Source organism: Rhodamnia argentea, chromosome 9 (assembly GCF_020921035.1).
Source record: "Rhodamnia argentea isolate NSW1041297 chromosome 9, ASM2092103v1, whole genome shotgun sequence".
NCBI lineage: Eukaryota > Viridiplantae > Streptophyta > Magnoliopsida > Myrtales > Myrtaceae > Rhodamnia > Rhodamnia argentea.
In genome coordinates, this window is record NC_063158.1 from 26,520,395 (window position 1) to 26,538,918 (window position 18,524).

The following is an 18,524-nucleotide window of genomic DNA, read 5'->3' on the forward strand; positions in this document are numbered from 1 at the left end:
GAAGATTTCTTTTCTGTTGGAGAAAATTATTTAAGATTTGGCATAGAGGAACTCTCTTTGGGCCCCGTATATTGGACGTGTCTTACCTGTCTTGATATTGGACAGTCAACAAAGGAGTTTATCTTTATGAAAACTAAACCTTACACGCCGTAATATGGTACCCTTATAACATGGAATAAACCTCTCCCAACTTCATTTCAAAGTCCCGCAAGGTGTGATGAAATCGCCTAGGAAACGAAAATTTTGTACATGCGATAAATTCATTCTGTTGCATAAAAATAATCAAATTTCAAAATATGGCGAGCCTCATGTTGATTCTCCAAAGAAGGAAGGCATGAACTCCGCCATTCCCTATTGAACCATATTAACCTCTGGAATAAACCCATCGAATATTTCTTGCCTCGTATCGTTGGCTACCGTTCTTCCTTCGCAATAAAGGGCGTGCATTTAATTTCTTGATGGCAATTTTTCATTCATCGGTTTAGTTGGTTTGGCTATGAAACGTGTTCATCTAATCAGAAATCAAATCAATGGAAATAATATGTATATATTATGGTACCCGCCTTTGCAAGTGAGACTCTGATAGACAACTAAATGACGTTGGAATATAATTACAACGGCGGACACAGCTTGTTCGAATTTGCCCTCATTTATCATGTCGCTCCTCGACAGCATCCAAAAAGTAATAAGTAAAACGACGGGTCTCCCTCGACTTGCAGTTGTTTTGATCAGAGAGAGGATGATGCCCCGCACTTTCAATACAATCTTCTGACTCATAGTCCCGGATTTTAGCAGGTGATCTTCACCAGTAGTCACCGCAAGAACATTTCCCATCACTGAAATGATGGAATCTCCTCACATCCCTCAAAATGATCTCCCTGTCCTCTATCTTGGAGATAAACTTGGTAGCCGCATGACAGTCGTTGCAAACTCTGAGGTTCTTGGCAACTCTGATGGTCATCCCCGGAGGAGTGTTAAGGATACCGAAAGCTATAGCAAGCTTCTCGCTGTGTCCACAAAGTAAGGCCTCTTTTTCCTCTTCGTTGACGTTGTGCAGAACACAGGAAGTATCAGGCACGTATCCTTCTTTCCTCATTCTATCGGATAACGTCTCTAAGAATCGGTGAAGCTCCTGACTTTGCGGATGTGATGATTCCCCTGCTATGAACTTGTGAACCTCATCCCCAAACTCAATCCAACTGCACCCAGGTTCTTTTCTTACTCCCCTTTCCTTCATCTTCTGCCTGACATCCATTGCCTTGTCCCAAAGTCCTGCAGAAGAATAAATGTTCGACAGTAGCACATAATGGCTAGCCACATCAGGCTCCAACTCAAGGAGATTCATAGCCGCATTTTCCCCAACCTCAAGATTTTGATGAATTCGACAAGCACCAAGCAAGCTGCTCCAGGCGCCCGTTCTGTCAAATTCAGAGGGTATGGAATCAATCAACCGAAATGCTTCAGCCACTTGACCTGCTCGACCAAGTAAATCGACAACACAAGCATAATGATCTGGCAATGGTTCCACTCCATATTCACTTTTCATACTGTAAAACAATTGCATTCCCTCTTCAACCATTCCAGAGTGACTACATGCAGCAAATATGGCAATGAAGGTGACTTCATTGGGCATCACCCCTTCACCATTAGCTCCTTCCTCCACCATATTGTTGAATAATCGCAATGCTTCCTCACCCTTTCCATGCATGCCATAGGCCATTATAATGACATTCCAGGTGATTATGTTTCTAACCGGCATTTGATCAAACATTCTTCTTGATAAGTACAAGCAGCCACATTTTGCATACATATCTACTAATGCACTTCCCACTGCAACATCTAGTGCTAATGAATTTCTGTTCGCATAACCATGGATCTCCTTTCCCTTCAGAATAGCAGCTAGTGAAGCACAACCTGGAAGCACCGTCATTAGGGTGACCGAGTTGGGTTTCCAAAAATGTACATTTTCCTCATTGTACATATCCTCCTCCTTGCTAGCATCTTTCCCCCTACTCTGCATTCTCATCAACAAAGCAAGTGCACTTTCGTGGCATTCAGAAATAACAGATGCAGTTATTATTGTGTTCCAAGAAACTAAATCTCTGACTTCCATGCTGTCGAAGATAATTCTAGAAATTCCTATTTTCCCCATTCTGGCATACATATCCATGAGTGCATTTTGCACATACATATCGCCTTGCAAACCCTTCTTTATAACATGCCCATGAATGCTCTCTTTGACGGAGAAGGCTTTGCAGCGTGCACAAGCAGGCAAGATGCTTGCGATGGTGGTAGCATTTGAACTAAGCCCCCAAACCGCTTCCATCTCTAGGAAGAGCATCAAAGCCTTGTGATCCTGTTCATTTTGTGCATAACCAGCAAGCATAGCATTCCAAAGCCCAATTTGCCGATCAGATAAACTGTCAAAAACTCGACGACCACTTTCAATCTGCCTGCAGTTGCAGTACATGTCAACTAAAGCACTGCCCACAAAAGAATTCCCAATCAAGGCCTCATTCCTCAAGGCATAAGCATGTATTTCCCTCCCCGCATTTAACAGCTGCAATTGGGTACAAGTCGGAAGAACACTAGCTATCGTTACTCCATCAGGACTGATTCCGTCATGGACCATGCGAACTAAGAGCATCAAAGCTTCCATGAAGCATTCATTTTGGGCGAGCGAGCTTATGATGGTGTTCCACGAAATCAAATCACGGTCTTCAAACGACTCAAACAAAACCTTTGAGTCGCCCACCCTTCCCAACTTTGAATACATGGCCATCAAAGAGTTGTTGGTAAACGTTTTCCGATCCCCTTTCCTCAAACTATAAGCGTGAACCTGCTTCCCGAGCTTCAAGACACTATCCCCTTGCGGCAAGTTTGAGCATGCATGGGCCAGACTCACCAAAGTGAAGGAGCTGGGCTCCAAATTTTCCGACACCATCGAACGAAAGCAATCCAACGCAAGAACCCACTCCTCATCCCGACAGAGTGCGGCGAGCATGGAGTTCCAAGAAACTTGGTCCCTCTCAGGTATTCTGTCGAACAGCTTAAAGACGTTTCCGATGTCGCCGCACTTGTCATACATGGTCAACAGGGTATTGGCAACGGAAACACAAGATTGCTCGTACCCAAGTTTAACAGCATGGGCGTGAATCTGCCTCCCAAGATTGAGGTCCTGGAGGCCCGCGACGGCCTTGAGGACAGCAGGGAAAGCGAATTGGTCGGGAGGGATACCGGGAAGAGCCATCATATCCACGTAGGTGGAGATGGCTTCTCGGAAAAGATTTGATCTGGCTTGGAAGCGGAGGGATTCGATCCATGAAGAGCGAGGAGGGGTGGAAAGCAAAGGGTGCGGAGGAGGAGGAGGAAGAAGAGAAGCAGAGGAGATGGGGAAGGTGTCGCTGGGTGCCGGCGGAGGAGAGACGTGGGAAGGGTGGTGGGGTGGGATGATGGGAGAGGAGGCAGAGAGTGGGCGAGTAGGAATGGGAGCGGGAATGGAGGACATTGCGGAGCGTTATTTACCGTTTGAGACGACTCCTCTGCTGCTGCTGCTGCTGCTGCTGCTCTGCTTTCAACTGGATAATGTCCGCCATTTTGCCGACGCTTGTTGAGTGGCGCGCACCCGCCAGACAGAACCAGGAGACAGAGACCACCACCAAATCTGTCTCCATTTGAACCATTAAGTTAAAAGCGGCTAACTTTGGTCCTAAATGGTCCGATTACCGTGTCTCATTTACCTGTCTGTCTATCTCGAATGCGATTGCGGTGGCTCGGGCTCCGATCTATGTCCTAGAGTGAATATATCGAAGCACAAGCCATTGTGATTTCCATCGTATCGACGTATTTACCACATGGCCGATTCAACTTCGGTCTTTAATAACGCGCAATGATCCGATAGCTGACTCATGTCCAGACTCAGAAAGTTGTTCTCATGTCTACATTTGCTGCCTATCATTGGGAGTGCTTTTAATCTCTCTCACAGATAGCAGAAGTAGCAATGGTAACAATATGATCCCAACACCTACCCAATCTACTTGCCACAAATTTGATCCATCCAGGTTTAACTAAGAAAAGTCTTCGACAATTTGCAAAAGACTCGAACCATATCCAAACCTGCGAATATCAAACTATTTAACTTTCTCAATTCCAATTAGGTTGGAAATTGGACAAAATCAAAAGCCAAGTGAACCCGAATCCGACAGGAAGCCGAGACGGAAGACCCCAGGGGAGATGCCCATCGTCTCATCAACATTTTTGAGACATCTGCGGGTTCTCACAACCTCATACATGCACCTCCTCCTCTCGACTCCAAAGCCTCGATCCTCATCGAAGAGGTCACAAAAATCTGCAATTTTCACATCTTCTCAAAACATTTTTGGGCTTCTCTAATGCTCAGGAAAGATTTAAAAGGGAATCTGAGCCATGAAAATAGACACCGGAGTCTCCCTATTAAATTCAATCGCTCCATTCCACAAGTGTAACAGCTACGTACATTCTCCCACATTAGCGAGAAGCTTAGTTGAAATCAAGGCAAAAGATAGTACTACAAAAATAGCTACATCCACATCCACGCAAAGGATTAAGTACTTTAGAAAGCCCAGAAGCCAACTCATGAAATTACGTCTGTTTACAGAACCCCCCCAAAAAAAAAAAAAAAAAACTGGTCTAAGATTTTGTCCACTATCGTTGAACTATAACAAGCAAAGTTATAGCTATACAAAGTCAGCACTATTTTTTTGTTTTTTTTTTTGGGGGAGGAGGGGAAAGAGGTCTCGTGGATGAACTTCAGTTTGTATCCTCCAGAGAGATAAGTTGTTCCTCAAGACACTCGGAAGTGGTCATCACATCCCGTGAGTATAATAAGTCAAATTGGAACGATGTTTGGATGTGCCAGCAAGGCTTGAGCATCCACCTTCAGCATTCATTTTCCAGATGCATGGATCATTACTCGAGTCATATACCAGAATCATGAATCAGTACCATTGCGCGTAGTATAACCCATCCCGTGACCCAAGCCACGACCCCCAGCTCTCATGCTGCCCATGTGAGTATCCCATATAGTTTTGTCTGCCATCCACCTCGATTGGATATCCTTTGAACATATTGAAACAACCAAGTGAACGAGCATAATTAGTAAAGAATACTCAAAAGAAACGTCAAAAACCAACAGGCCCACAGAAATTGGGCTTAATCTATGAAAAGACGAGTTGTTTTACTTTCAGTTGACTGGCAGCATGTAACTAAGGGGACAGAAGTTGAAAATTTATCCTCAAACAGAAGTTTCCCAGACTTGATCTTCCAGAGCCGCATATAGCAGTCCTCTCCACCTAAGATCAGTGGCATGCTAAGGAAGTCAGTAGATTCCAGTGACAATTTTAAACTAAAAAAGATCCAGAAAAGACCTATAACCACCTGACAACAGAAATTTCTCTGATGGGTCCGTCCCAAGCTGTGTACGCGTATGGGAATTCACATGCCCTTCATAGGACTGCACAGGCCCTTTTTTAATTTGGCGATGATCATACAGATTGATCTGTTCATTAATGAGATCAATAATGATAATACACCTCTCTTGGAATGTGGAGAGGCCATCATTCATAATAAAGTGTACAATGACCTATGAATAACACCTCATACCACTCATATAGAGACATAAATCTAAAAAGGTTACGAGACCGCAAGGGATAAGGAAACTATTTTACAGAGGTAAACAAATAAAAATAGATAGATCATGAACACTAACCGAGCCATCCATAGAACTCGCCAAGAAGTATTGGTCGTACAACCGGAGTGACACCAAACTAGTTGTTCAAAGTAGGTAATTGTTAGCAAAAGCATCACATGAAACAAATCAAAACAAGTATTTCGAAGACGTTAAAGATAAACGAACCTGCAAATAGACTTAGGCATATAAGTTGTATCGGTTGGATATATTTTTCCAGAGAGCTGCAGGGATCAAATCCCAAGTTTCATTACCAATAACTTGAGAAACAATGATGCAGTCAAATAAAGGACATCAAGAAAAGGAAATTCTCAAAAATGATTTTAATATGAACGAATAAATGTTTCATGAAAAGACATATTTACCAAAGCATAAGCAAAATGTATCACTTGACATTTTCCTAGTACTCTCTCCTTTATTCTGTCAAGAGATTCGGACAGAATTGATGCCACAAATTATATAAGACAAGCTGAGAAAGTAAAGATGAGACTAAAAGTACCCTCGGCAAGCCTGAAAATTTTAAAAGAATCCAAGATTCTGACAAGCGCTTAAGGCAGGTTTTTGCTATAAATGTGGGTGAAACAGAAAGCCATCAGTATGCAGGAGGGGCAAAAGATCAAAATAACGGTCATTCAGCACATCTACTTCATAATTCACAACATCAAGAAGATTTTACTTTTTCCTTTTGCTTTTTATTTAAATCTCGAAGGTCATGCACTTTTACTTCTATTTTAACCCCAAAATATCCGAAGCTTCCACATAGACAAATATCGGCACACAAATTTGCACATATTCCTTTTTATTTTTTTGAAATTAGAATCATTTATTAAATTTTGGTGGGAGAGCAAATACATACCAAAAATCCTAAACAAAAGTGCCCGTGACAATTACCTTAAACCACTGCTTTTGAGAATGCCCACGAAGTCTTTCTGAAGGAGAAGAAGGTATCTGATGACTAATCAGCCTAGAAGAAGACACCCCTTGGTTTTCTCGGACATCAACTGTAACAATAGCCCCATTTCTGAATCCACACAATGCGAGATTTCCCTTCAAGAAGGATTAAAGGTGTCAACATCCAGAGAAAAGACGAGACTGCTTATCCAAAAAAGGCACAAAAAGAAAAGCTTGATTTTCAACAAAAGAAAAAACTTGTGATTGCCAAAAGAATAATCCACTAAGAAAAAAGGAAAAAGCACAAAACATCATTTCCTCAATCTTTGGAACATTGAAAGACATGAAGAATTACCGATTGGTCAAATTGCAGTGCGAGAACATCACTTTTCCCACGACACACCCAAGACACCACCCCATTTTCCAAATTGACCAAAGCAGCTCCCAAATTTGTGCCTAGATATACAAAGACAACATATAAATGCTGGAAGAACTAGCCAGAAAAAGTCCAAAGTGAATCAGCATAACATCCTTGCTTTAGTTTAATAGCTAAAGTTTGAGCTTCACACAAACATGCAATGTTGAAAATGCATTTAGAAAAACCCTCAAACATGAACCTAGAAGGAAAAAATATTAAATAGGTCGAAGAAGAATTAGGTATATCATCAGTCATGCAAAGAGATCTGCCAAGCAAGAACCTGATGTGACATACTAAAGTATGCTCTTCATGCTCGAGCAAACACTAAGCTCTCACAGTTTCAGAGTTTCTGTAACAAATTGAACCTTCCCGAGAATGAAACTATTTGTGTGTGCATTGGAGGAGTGTCAATGAGAGAGAGAGAGAGAGAGAGAGAGAGAGAGAGACTTGCCAACAATTGCTTGACTGCCATTAAAAGAGCAATCTGCTGTCCATATGGTACAATGCAAAGAAGCAACATCATGCAGCCTCTGCCTTATAATTGATGTACGTAGAGGAAAATCAAAAGGTTCAGCTAGATTAAGAGTATGAACAGAACCACCAGATCCTCTCTGAACCTAAAGTAGTTATCCTGCATGAAGGTTAAGGTATCTCAACCTGAAAGGATGTCTTAATGAATCATAACCACAGTATGCTAAACAAGTATGTTTGCTGAATGCAGAGAATGCTTCTTTCCTTCCAATTCTTCTGAGTACTGAAACCAACTGTATGAGTGACTATTTGAAATTATTTCAAAAAGATGGTGGAACTCACTGTTTTGCTAATCCAGGCAAGAGATAATTAGAACTAAGGTACACCAAAGCTTTTAAATATGATCTTTTTTGAATTTGGAACAAGTGATGAATCAAGAAAAAACCTGGAACATCAAAGTAAGAAGACAGTATAGAAAGAGCTTCTACCTATAACAAGCACACAAATCTGCTGCTTAAACAGATCATCAACATCAACATCACCTTTATCCCAAACTAGTTGGGATCGGCGGTCGATGAACCCAAAAATAAATAAAATAAAAGCAAGACCGATTGAGGGAAAAGAAATAATTATATAAAAAAATATATAAATATATATAGGGAAAAAGAACCAAAAAAGACACTCTGGAACATAGGAATTCTGCCCCTCCACAATGCTAATAGCTTTCCTCCACTCTATCCTAAGACAAACCGTATGTCAATCTATTTCTTACTTCATTAAATCTTGTTTTACTACTTTCTCCCGGGTAAGTTTCGGGTGGCCTATTCCTTTCTTCATGTCATGCTCTCGGAACAAACTTCTGCTCTTTACGGAGCATCTAGGGATCTTCGAAGAATATGCCCAAACCATCTCAATCGATGTTCTCTCATCTTTTACGCCATCGGTACTACTCCAACTTTTCATCAAATATCTTCATTTCTTATCTTATCCATCTTTGTATGACCACACATTCACCTTAACATCCTCATTTCCACTACTCCCATTTTATGCTCATGTTGCCTCTATGCTAGCCAACATTCATCTCCGTATAGCATTGCAGGCCTTTTCTATAAAAATCTGCTGCTTAAACAGATATTTGAAAATTTTGACCCAAAAAAAAAAAAAAACGGATATTTGAAAACAAACATTGTCACTTCAAAACAATGGTTCAATCAAGCAAATAGCTTATTACAAATATGAACAAAAAACTCAGGGAGAACAGCCAACGAAATAGACCGAGATATTTAAACTGATTTTATCATATCAAAAGAAAGACCCATTCGTTTGTGAACATCTAATTACTAGAGAGCAACAAAAGAATAAACATAATGTTAAACAGCAAAGTACGTAACCTATTGAATAAACCTATATTTTCAGTTCACTATGTCCAGCCTCAATGTTTGAATTGGAGCATAAGACAGTGGGAAGCAAAGGCAAAAAGACCGCAAATCTACTCATTAAGCAAAGAACATTAAACATGATCATTTAAATTCTGGAGAGGTGCCAAACACCAGAGTGAAAGTGAAGCAAAGAAAAAAGTATGTAATGATTATATAGCTTGAGGTGGGCAAGAGGCGAAATATCATGTAATTGTGACCAAAGAATACAGCACATCCAAACGAGTAAAGGATACAGTGCATGTTGAATTGGATCGCCATCAACTGTAATGGATCGCTTTCCTGGCATTTTAATGCAGGAGACATCTGAAGAAAATTGCACTGTTGGAGACCTCCAAAGATGAACAGGTACTTTGCACTCCTCATGTTCTCTTTTGAGAGGCCACACATGTTCTGGCATGCATTTTACCCCATAATCAAAATGTTGGCCAACTTTTCCAACTTCACAAAAACTGCGAAAAGCACCAAACTCTCGATGCAATAATTTGTAATAGCTTCATCTTAACTATTAAAAAAGAAAAATATACATTGTGTCTAGATTTGAGATTCCATTCAAGCAATGACTTGAGGTTCTCTGAAGAGTAATAAAAGTTCTATAGCTGTATGATCTTCATGCTGCACGTAGCTCAGCATTTAAACTTTCAGTCCAAAATCTCGAGTTTCTTGTACTCATCTATTTTTAGATGAACATTTTAAGTAGAAAGCAATATCCTTATTCTTTCACATAGTTCTTTATATCTCTATCTAACAATACCATCTCTTCATATCCCAAAAGTTGCAAAACATCCAGAATGATCTTTCAGATAACGAATAAAGAACTATCCGAAAAGAATAATGAAGCAGCAATGATCAGCCATGTACTCTACAATGTAAGAATTATATTATTAGATGTAGCTAGAGAAAAGTGGCTGCAGAAATAACATAAAATAAGAATGATGCAGCACTATCATTCATTTAATTTTTTCTATTGGAAAAGCCTAAACTGACAAACCAAGCTATGCAGCCATTCATTATGAGATAGTGTCCTCAAGCAGACATGCGTGGAATAACAAGGCAACAAATTGGCCATATTTAAAGCAACTAACACAAATCTTGCGCCACCTAGATAGTTGTCAAGACAAATAGGTATTTCAAGCAGAAAAAGCATGAAAGTCCAGAGGCTCCATTGCAACTGATCTATAAGAACACTGACTTAGATACCAAATTAGATCTTTAGCATAAATTACGTGGACAACATTAAACAGGGGATGGTCAGGTGATAGCATATAGACAGTGATATAAGAATGAAAAGGGAGACTCTAAGCCACTAAAAGACTTAGTAGACTAAGGGGGTGAATGATAACCATTCTATTTCAAAAATAGATTTTTGGCTAGAAATAATTTTTTCTATTTCTGTTTTTGGATAAGTTTTTGAGCAAAAAAATGCGTTTGATAACGACATAAAATTTCTGATCCTAGAATTGAAATTTATTTGACGGCGGCGGCGGCGGCGGCGGCGACCGGGCGAACGGTGGCCGGCGGGTGGTGGTTGGTGACGGCGGGTATTTGATAAAAAGTGAGATTTTTATTTCTGTTTCTTGGAGAAGTAGAAAATTATTATTTCTCATTTCTCCTTCAAATCTATTTTTGAAACAACTTTTTGTTTCAGAAATAGAAAAATAGAATTGCATTACCAAACGAATTTCTGTTCAGAAATAGGTTTGGAACAGAAATTCTATTTCTGAAACGTTTTCAGGCACCCCCTAAGCTACAAAGTTCATCATACATTTATCTCATTGACTTGTAGCAACAAAAGTGCATATTTAAAACGAAAAGGAATCATTCTGCATCAGCTTGACTTTAATATAAACTGACAACATAATGGCTGACAATACTTTTGTGCAGACATATGTTGGACATTTCAACTCCAAATACTTGCTTATTGCCCTGCAATTCCAACTAGGGATCAAAACACTCGAATGTGGAGAGCACAGCAAGCAACACACCTCAAAGAGCCATTTCTGCCCCCAGCCAGCAGGCCAACCATTGCAGTTTGACCCTCTGGTGTTGTTATACGGAGACGCATCTGTTCCAAAGCACCATCAGCCATCTTATCTGTCTTGTGAAATGCCCACACCTGCACGATGAAGCATAAAAAGCATGAAGATAAAGCTGCGCTCAGGTTGGACGATAAATGGGATCCTGTTGGTTTAGATAGCCATATAGGCGACTGCAGCAAGTCATATCATCTTCACAACAAACTTCACATCCCAGGTTCTTAAGCAAGCACTTTTTACAGTTTGAAAAGGAATGTTTTGATCAAGCATGCTCTCATCAACTTAAGAAACTGTGTGTGACATTGACATCATTTGATTCATACCGGAAGGCTAATTGGTGAACTAACAGAAGCAATAATAGTACCTGAGGACGGGAAGCGTGAATCTTGAGGAACTCGTCCTGGAATTTACACTTGGCATGCTTCAACCATAAAGGATTGCCATTCAACTCCCTCGTCTCGAGAAGAACGGATGTTCGGCTCAAGACGGGTCGACACTGAAACCATTAGGGGGAAAAACTGATCACGCAAACATTATGCAGGAGAAACTAAATCCGATGAAATGACCTCAAAATCAAAACTTTTTCTGATATGAGAAAAGTTCATGTAAAGAAAGTAAGAGTGGAAGTACCTGAGTGGGGGTGGAGCTGGAGATGGAGCTGGCGCCGGAGCTGGAGGGTTTTGATTTGGAGCCAGGAATGGGGCCTTTGATGGGGAAGTACCTGTTCTTCTCCGCATCGAAGTAGAACCCCGGAAGCTCTGTTCCCACCACATTCCACAAACAATCCATTAACATAAAGAAGAAGAAGAAGAAGAATACCCAAAGAAAGACCACAAAAGCCACAGACACGACTCGACCCAGATAACAGGCAGAATTGTAGAGTTCGGGGATACGGAGACGAACCTTGTGGCATATCTTCCCGGGGAAACAAAGAAGAGAGAGCAAGGCTTGGCGTTGGGATTCCACCGCTAGCAAATCAACGACTCGGTGAGAGGGTGTTGTAAAGCGGCCTTCGTCTTGTCGGGGCGAAGCGGCGCGGTGCAGAAGACGGTCTGGTTCTGGGCCAAACGAACTGAAAAACGTTTTTTGTGGGTCAAAAAGCCGTCTTTACTCAATATATAGCTCTTTCCTGTCAATTTCCATAAAAGTTCGTTTTTCTCTTTAGCTAATAAAAATAAATACGAACGAAAAAAAGAAAAGACGGAGTGACTGAAGGGGGGAGGGATTATCCATTTCCTGTTGCTGTTGCTTCAGCCTCAGCTCAGCTCTGCTCTGCTCGTCTCCGTTGCTGTTGCTGCTCTTCTTGGAGAATCACTGCAGTTGCGCTTGTTAAAAATGACGCTCTCTGTTCCTCTCCCCCAGCCAAACCACTTCTTCAACTCTTCCATTGAACAGGTCCAACCCATCTCCTCCCTCTCTTCTCTCTCTCTCTCTCTCTCTCTCTCGCGCGGGCGCGCGGGGGGGGGTGGCGCGCACAGTGTATTGAATGATCGTGGAGAGACGCTCAAATTCACCTTTTTATTGGTTTCGTATTTGGTGGGGGGGAAAAACGACAGCGGAAGCGTTTGCCTGGGGGTATACCACCGGCAAGACCCGGATATCACCTGGACCGCGACCGGCGAGCGTCCAACGTTGGACCCATAACAGCAGCTCCTTCACTGGTGGACTCACCTTCTTCATTCCCCCTCTTTCAGCGTCCCCCTACCCAAGAATCTCTCTCTGAGGTAGCCCCCAACCCAGTTACCAGCATTCATCTGCATGCAATACTAGCACTACTTATCGAATTTCGGGTAAAAGAAAGAGCTTGCTCTTTCTTTTACTCGTTTCTTCCATTACGACCGCAAACTTTGGAGGATCTCTGTTTGTCTAACCTATTCATCTCGAATTGCAGCAGAAGTTGCCCGCGATCTATTCGTAAAAAGTCTACATTACATGCACATTGATGTTTTTTACTGCGACTAGGAAGGCCAAGATGATTACTTTGACTGTCATTCCCAAACCTACAGGGTTACATTGATGCATATCTACTTCCATTTGCTAAGTGTGATTTTCAGCTCTGGATTGTACTCTACAGCTCGAACCAGCAGACCCTGATTTTTACAAGATTGGATATGTTCGAAGTATGCGAGCTTATGGAATAGAATTTAAGGAAGGGCCTGATGGATTTGGAGTCTATGCTTCCAAAGATGTTGAGCCACTGCGCCGTGCTAGGGTGTGTGGACTGTTTACTTTGTAAGACATTTCGTTAGATGACTAAGGATGATTCCTGATTAAAAAAAAAAAAACCTTAAGGATGACTGCATCTCCATGTGCTTGCATTCTTCATTTTTTTGGGTGTTTGACGTAAAATCTATTTGCCATGCTGTTGGATTTTACAGTTGGATTCTCTAAAGGCTGCTTCTTTAAAATAAGGCATGATGTTCTTTAGCTTTTGTTCAGGTAATCATGGAAATTCCTCTGGAGCTAATGTTAACCATTAGACAAAAGCCCCCCTGGATGTTCTTCCCGGATATAATACCAATAGGTCATCCCATTTTTGATATTATTAACTCAACCGATCCAGAGGTAATTGGCCCCTGTTCTTATTCAGTGCCATGGATGATCATTTGCCCAGGTCTTGTGTTGCCAAAAACAGATGCTCCTTCTGCCATTTTTTTTATTTTTATTTTGTAGCTTGTATATCACTGTCACGATGACTACATTTGATGATTTACATGCAGACGGAATGGGACCTGAGAATGGCATGTCTTCTTCTATATGCATTTGATAAGCAGGACAACTTCTGGCAGTTATATGGGGACTTTTTACCAAGTGCAGATGAGTGCACTAGCTTGCTTCTAGCAACAGAGGTTATTATTTTTTATTATTTGTCTTTTCCTTTAATCTTCGAATTGTTTTGTTGAATAGATGAATGCTGAGTCGTTTTAATTCTTTGAGTGCTGAGATCTTTCGAGTTTTCTCTCTTTTCTTTTTTCCTACTTTGACAAGATTCTTCCCTCAAACTCTATGTAAACTATATGTCTGATTTCCCATCTCCATGAGTATCCACTGATTTTAATCTTATTGCAATATGTCTTGGTCATTAAGCTTTTGGCTGATGAAAGGCTGGAGCACTGAACATATGCATCTATCAATGTACCAACGTGGAGCCATTACACTTGCTTCTGTTTTTAGTATCAACTTTGACTTATTCCTCTTTGTAATTGAAGTTCTATGTTGATGGTTGTCTCGAGTGCTTGTTGGCATGATTGTGAAAAAGGTTTTAGAGTGTGATTGCAGAAGTTGTTGCGTTACAGTAGTATGAATGCTGGCATTGCTGTGCCAAACAGGATATAGCAGTCATCGGAGGCGTGAAATTCCTAAAGCGCTCACACAACATATGATAGAATCATAATACTTTTGTGTGTTAAAGATCCATTCGGTTGTGATTTCATAGGAATGTAAGAGTGCTTTTTAATGTATCTAGAGATGTTAGAAGTTATATGAATATTTGTATGTATTAGATAGTTGTGAATTTGGAATATAGCTTATGGTGGTTCCATTGCTTCTAGTACAAAATAACAGAAAAGCTGAAATTTGAATTGACTGATGAACTGTTTTATCAGTAGAAGATTAGATTGATTCTTATTCTAGTGCATTTTTTTTTTTTTGGTTATTCTGTGGTTGAATGGAAAAATGATGGCAATGGCACTCAGACATGCATTATCACTTAAATTTCCCTGATAGTGTTCTCTGTCAACCACTAATGATGTAACCTTTTTGCTCAGCACTATAGTGGTGATATTGGTAGCCTCAATGGCCAAATGCTAAATTGTTGTCCATATAAGCAACTACTGGTTTCTTTGGGAACACTCACTCTCTTCTCCAGCTTTTTTTTAGACTGTATCTTTCTCATTCATGAATTAATTGCTACAGGGGGATCTTTCGGAGCTACAGGATCCAACCCTTGCTACAACCATGAAACAACAGCAAGGGCGTGTCTTGGACTTTTGGGGAAAACATTGGGTTAGTGATGCTGTCCGTATGTTCTTTAGTTACAATTTTGAATGGTATACTTTTCTCTTTTGCTGAATATTTGTCTGTGGACTTAACCTGCCCCAGCATAATGGTGCACCGCTCAAAATTAAGCGTCTCGCTCGGGATCCTGAGAAATTCACTTGGGCAGTGAGTGTGGCACAGACACGAAGTATTGGCATGCAAATAAGGATAGGTGCTCTTGTTCAGGAATCTAATATGCTAATTCCTTATGCTGGTTAGTTTTACACACCTTCAAATAGCATCTGTTATTTTCTCTACGTTACACGATTAGTTTGTTCACAGTGGAATTTGCTGTCTACTTTGAACTTTTGTACTGACAAAATGCTCTCTGTGTTGTTGCATCTGATGTATTTTCTTCATTAGTTCCCATTTTTTGTAACAGTTGTCAGACTGACTTGACTTTATATAATACCTTTGGGTGGACATGCAGACATGCTCAATCATTCTTTCCAACCAAATTGTTTTCTACATTGGCGCTTTAAGGATCACATGCTTGAGGTGATGATCAATGCTGGACAAAGGATAAGAAAGGGAGATGAGGTAATGGTTACATTTTCTCTACTGCAAAATCACCTTTCAACAAATTAATGTTTCTTGTAATTGTTAGAGACAGGCCAATGAATCTAAGTGTTATGCACTGAATGTCTAAACCATCAAGTAGTACACTTGATAGATTGAACCAAGGCCCTGACATGTCGTGGAATGTCAGATGGCATGGTGGTTTAGTCTATGATCATTCTCAAACGATTGGCATTGTTTTTTGCCTGCTAGCTGGAACCAACACTTGGTGATTCTGACATGTTAGATGTGAAGGTGCTTAAATTTCAGGGCTTATACAGTTCTGGACCTGGAGCAGTTACTTATGTCAGTGCTAGTGATGTTACTCTAGCTCATGGGGCGAGGGATTTTTGAAAGAGTCTTTTTTTGTCTTGTAAATGAACAATAGGGACAATGATAGACTGTAATGTTGTAAAGTCTTTCAATTTTACAGATGACACTCAATTACCTTGGTAGCCAGAAGAATAACATTTTCATGCAAAGATACGGCTTTTCATCACCAGAGGTAAGTTAATGGTGATTAGACTGTGAATATATTATTTGCTTATGTTTAAAATCATCAATTATGCAAGCTGCTTAACTGAGTTGCTTGTCTCTATGCATGCGGCAACTGATACAACTTACAGTTAGGGTTATGCCTCATGGTCACTGGAGTGGTATTTATACAATCGGTGGCCTCTGTTCCTCATAGTCACCGGAGTGGTATTTATACATTTGCTGTCCAGCATAGGCCTATGGTTTTGTGCTTCATCCAGGACAACTTTGGCTAGCTAACAGTATTATACTGCGAGTACCACCTTCTATAGAGTTCTAAACACATGGGCAGTTTGGTGAATTGCCTTTTTTAGAATGAAAACTTATACTAGAAAGAATATTATCTAATTGAATGGTTTGATAGGATGGAACTTTAAAAGAACATGTATAAGATGGTGTCTGCAGAAAGGTAACTGCTGCTACTCTGGCACTGACAAATGAGGCAGAACCAGTGGAAAATGCTATTCCATGGTGACAATTAATGAGAATTAAGTAGCATGCATGGAGATCAGTCTGAAAATACTTTTAAAGTGGTCTGTCATGCCTAGACAAACAAAGCATCACTTCTTTTGAGACTCAATTCAAAATTGTCCATTTTAGATGCCATTCGACCTTGGTGCTGGTTGCTCGCAAAACTTGTCAAGAATCTATAATTTGATTGAAAATGAAAGATTGATAATTGAGGTGAAACAAATTAGAAAACTCTTAATAATTACCTTGCCAGAACTTTGACATTAAAACTCCAGAACAAGTTGTCAACAATTTCAGCCAACTCCAGATGTTCTTTCATCACAACCCTTTGCTTTTGGTTCTTACATCATTGCTAGCAAGATGCCAAAAATTTCATCCTACTCCACTTATGTTTGTGATCGAACGCGTCTAAATGACTCTTTAACTTATGATATTGCAAACTGAACAGCATATGTCAGGAGTGAGGCCATGGTTGATGCTTTAGAAAACCTCTACATCTGAAGCCATCAATAGCCCTTAGCATATACATAGTCCTCTTTGTCATCTAGAGAGCTTTCTTGCAAGGGGTGATTGATCTTGTATGATCTATTCGTGAAATATGGATCTGCCTGTGTTACTTCAGTGTTGCATAGAACATATGACTTATTTTAGACAGTATTAACGTGTCTTGTTGGTCATGAAGCGTGAGTATGGTGATCTTTTGACTACTTGTGGAATCGTTCTTCAGTTTCCACCTTGTACTAGCAGTAATTTAAGTATCCTCGTAGAGCTAACTCTACATATTGCTTAATTATGGCAGAATCCTTGGGATGTTATCGAGTTCTCTGGAAATGCTCGCATTCATTTGGATTCCTTCCTGTCTGTCTTTAACATATCTGGCCTTCCTGATGAGTATTACCATAAGAGTATGAACTGGACCAATCCCCTCATCATTGTTCCACTTTATAACAGCACCCTGGGCATCTTACTCTACCATTATTGTCTGAAACTCATAAACAGGTCCAGATCATCTACCCAATGTTGGAGGCACTTTCATGGATGGAGCTGTTCTTGCAGCTGCAAGAGCATTACCCACTTGGTCAGATAGAGATCTGCCTGCACTGCCCAGCATGGAAAGAAAGGCAGCAAAAGAATTGCAAGAAGAATGCCAACAGATGCTTGTGCAGTTCCCTACAACATTGGAGCAAGACCAGGAAATACTAGGTAAAGAAAACTTTACACTAAACCCAGTTGCTTGGTTGATTATCATTTGATACGTGTGATATCTACTTTAATGCTATTTGCAGATTCCATGCCACAGAGTAGGACATTCGAAGCTGCAATCAAGTAAGTTTTATTCACCTGGGCATCCCAGGAACTTCATGCTTTTTGTGTACCAAAGTGTTGATATCTGTTATTTCCAGTGGTCCGTGACAAAGTATGATCTTTGATTTTGGCAGGTATAGGCTTCATCGGAAGCTGTACATACAAAAGGTCATCCAGGCATTGGATATGTATCAAGAGCTTCTATTGTATTAGTTCACACATTTTCAAACCATAGTGCACCAAATCTTTTGAGAGAGCAGAGGTCTACTCCAGTTTTGAGTGTTGAGGTGAACCTTTCACGTTAGTAGTTATGGCTTTAGTGTAGCAAGTTAGCAACAACAGTATGGACTTTTTTCTTTCCTGTTCTTCTGGGTTTTGGTGTAAACATATAGTAAGGCGGTTCTACAGTCCCGTGGGTTTATGCACGGGCGATTTGCCCCATCTCTTGCATCTTGTCTTCTGTCTGTAGCTGCCATCATTAGTTTCACACTGTATCAATGGAAAGCCACCATGTTACAGAACCTGAAGAAAACCGAAGAGACCGAGATAAACAAACCAGAGAGCTGATCTACCGAGCATCAAGTATAACATCCTGAGTAAAGATTAGAAGATTTAAGAGTTTTCCCCTGGAAAAGGAAGAG

The 18,524-nt window shown here is 40.6% G+C and overlaps 3 protein-coding genes across 4 annotated transcripts; 1 reads left to right on the plus strand and 2 right to left on the minus strand.

The window, feature by feature from the left end:
* Positions 1-633: 633 nt before the first annotated feature.
* On the minus strand, positions 634-3,663 carry LOC115755386 (pentatricopeptide repeat-containing protein At3g57430, chloroplastic). Its single transcript, XM_048285682.1, has one exon. It carries the CDS (start codon positions 3,506-3,508, stop codon positions 803-805), a length of 2,706 nt encoding a protein of 901 aa, XP_048141639.1. The 5' UTR covers positions 3,509-3,663; the 3' UTR covers positions 634-802.
* A 1,096-nt stretch (positions 3,664-4,759) lies between these two features.
* LOC115755387 lies at positions 4,760-12,048 on the minus strand. Its single transcript, XM_048284854.1, is given in 14 exon segments — positions 4,760-5,095; positions 5,220-5,330; positions 5,416-5,536; positions 5,747-5,804; positions 5,894-5,949; positions 6,617-6,772; positions 6,972-7,072; positions 7,486-7,639; positions 7,641-7,665; positions 9,034-9,393; positions 10,927-11,057; positions 11,342-11,473; positions 11,608-11,735; positions 11,881-12,048. Coding segments are annotated over 14 exon segments (1,662 nt in total). The 5' UTR covers positions 11,891-12,048; the 3' UTR covers positions 4,760-4,976.
* Positions 12,049-12,155: 107 nt separating this feature from the next.
* Positions 12,156-18,333, plus strand: LOC115755388 (protein PLASTID TRANSCRIPTIONALLY ACTIVE 14). Of its 2 annotated transcripts, XM_030694761.2 has the most exons (13): positions 12,156-12,372; positions 12,534-12,701; positions 13,052-13,189; positions 13,417-13,542; positions 13,698-13,826; positions 14,893-14,982; positions 15,079-15,229; positions 15,446-15,555; positions 16,007-16,078; positions 17,378-17,483; positions 17,578-17,781; positions 17,865-17,904; positions 18,018-18,333. In XM_030694761.2, exons 1-13 carry the CDS (start codon positions 12,313-12,315, stop codon positions 18,094-18,096), a joined length of 1,473 nt encoding a protein of 490 aa, XP_030550621.2. In that variant the 5' UTR covers positions 12,156-12,312; the 3' UTR covers positions 18,097-18,333. The 2 variants fall into 2 exon arrangements, with proteins under 2 accessions (XP_030550621.2, XP_048141331.1); XM_048285374.1 differs by lacking the exon at positions 13,052-13,189.
* The last annotated feature ends 191 nt before the right edge of the window (positions 18,334-18,524 follow it).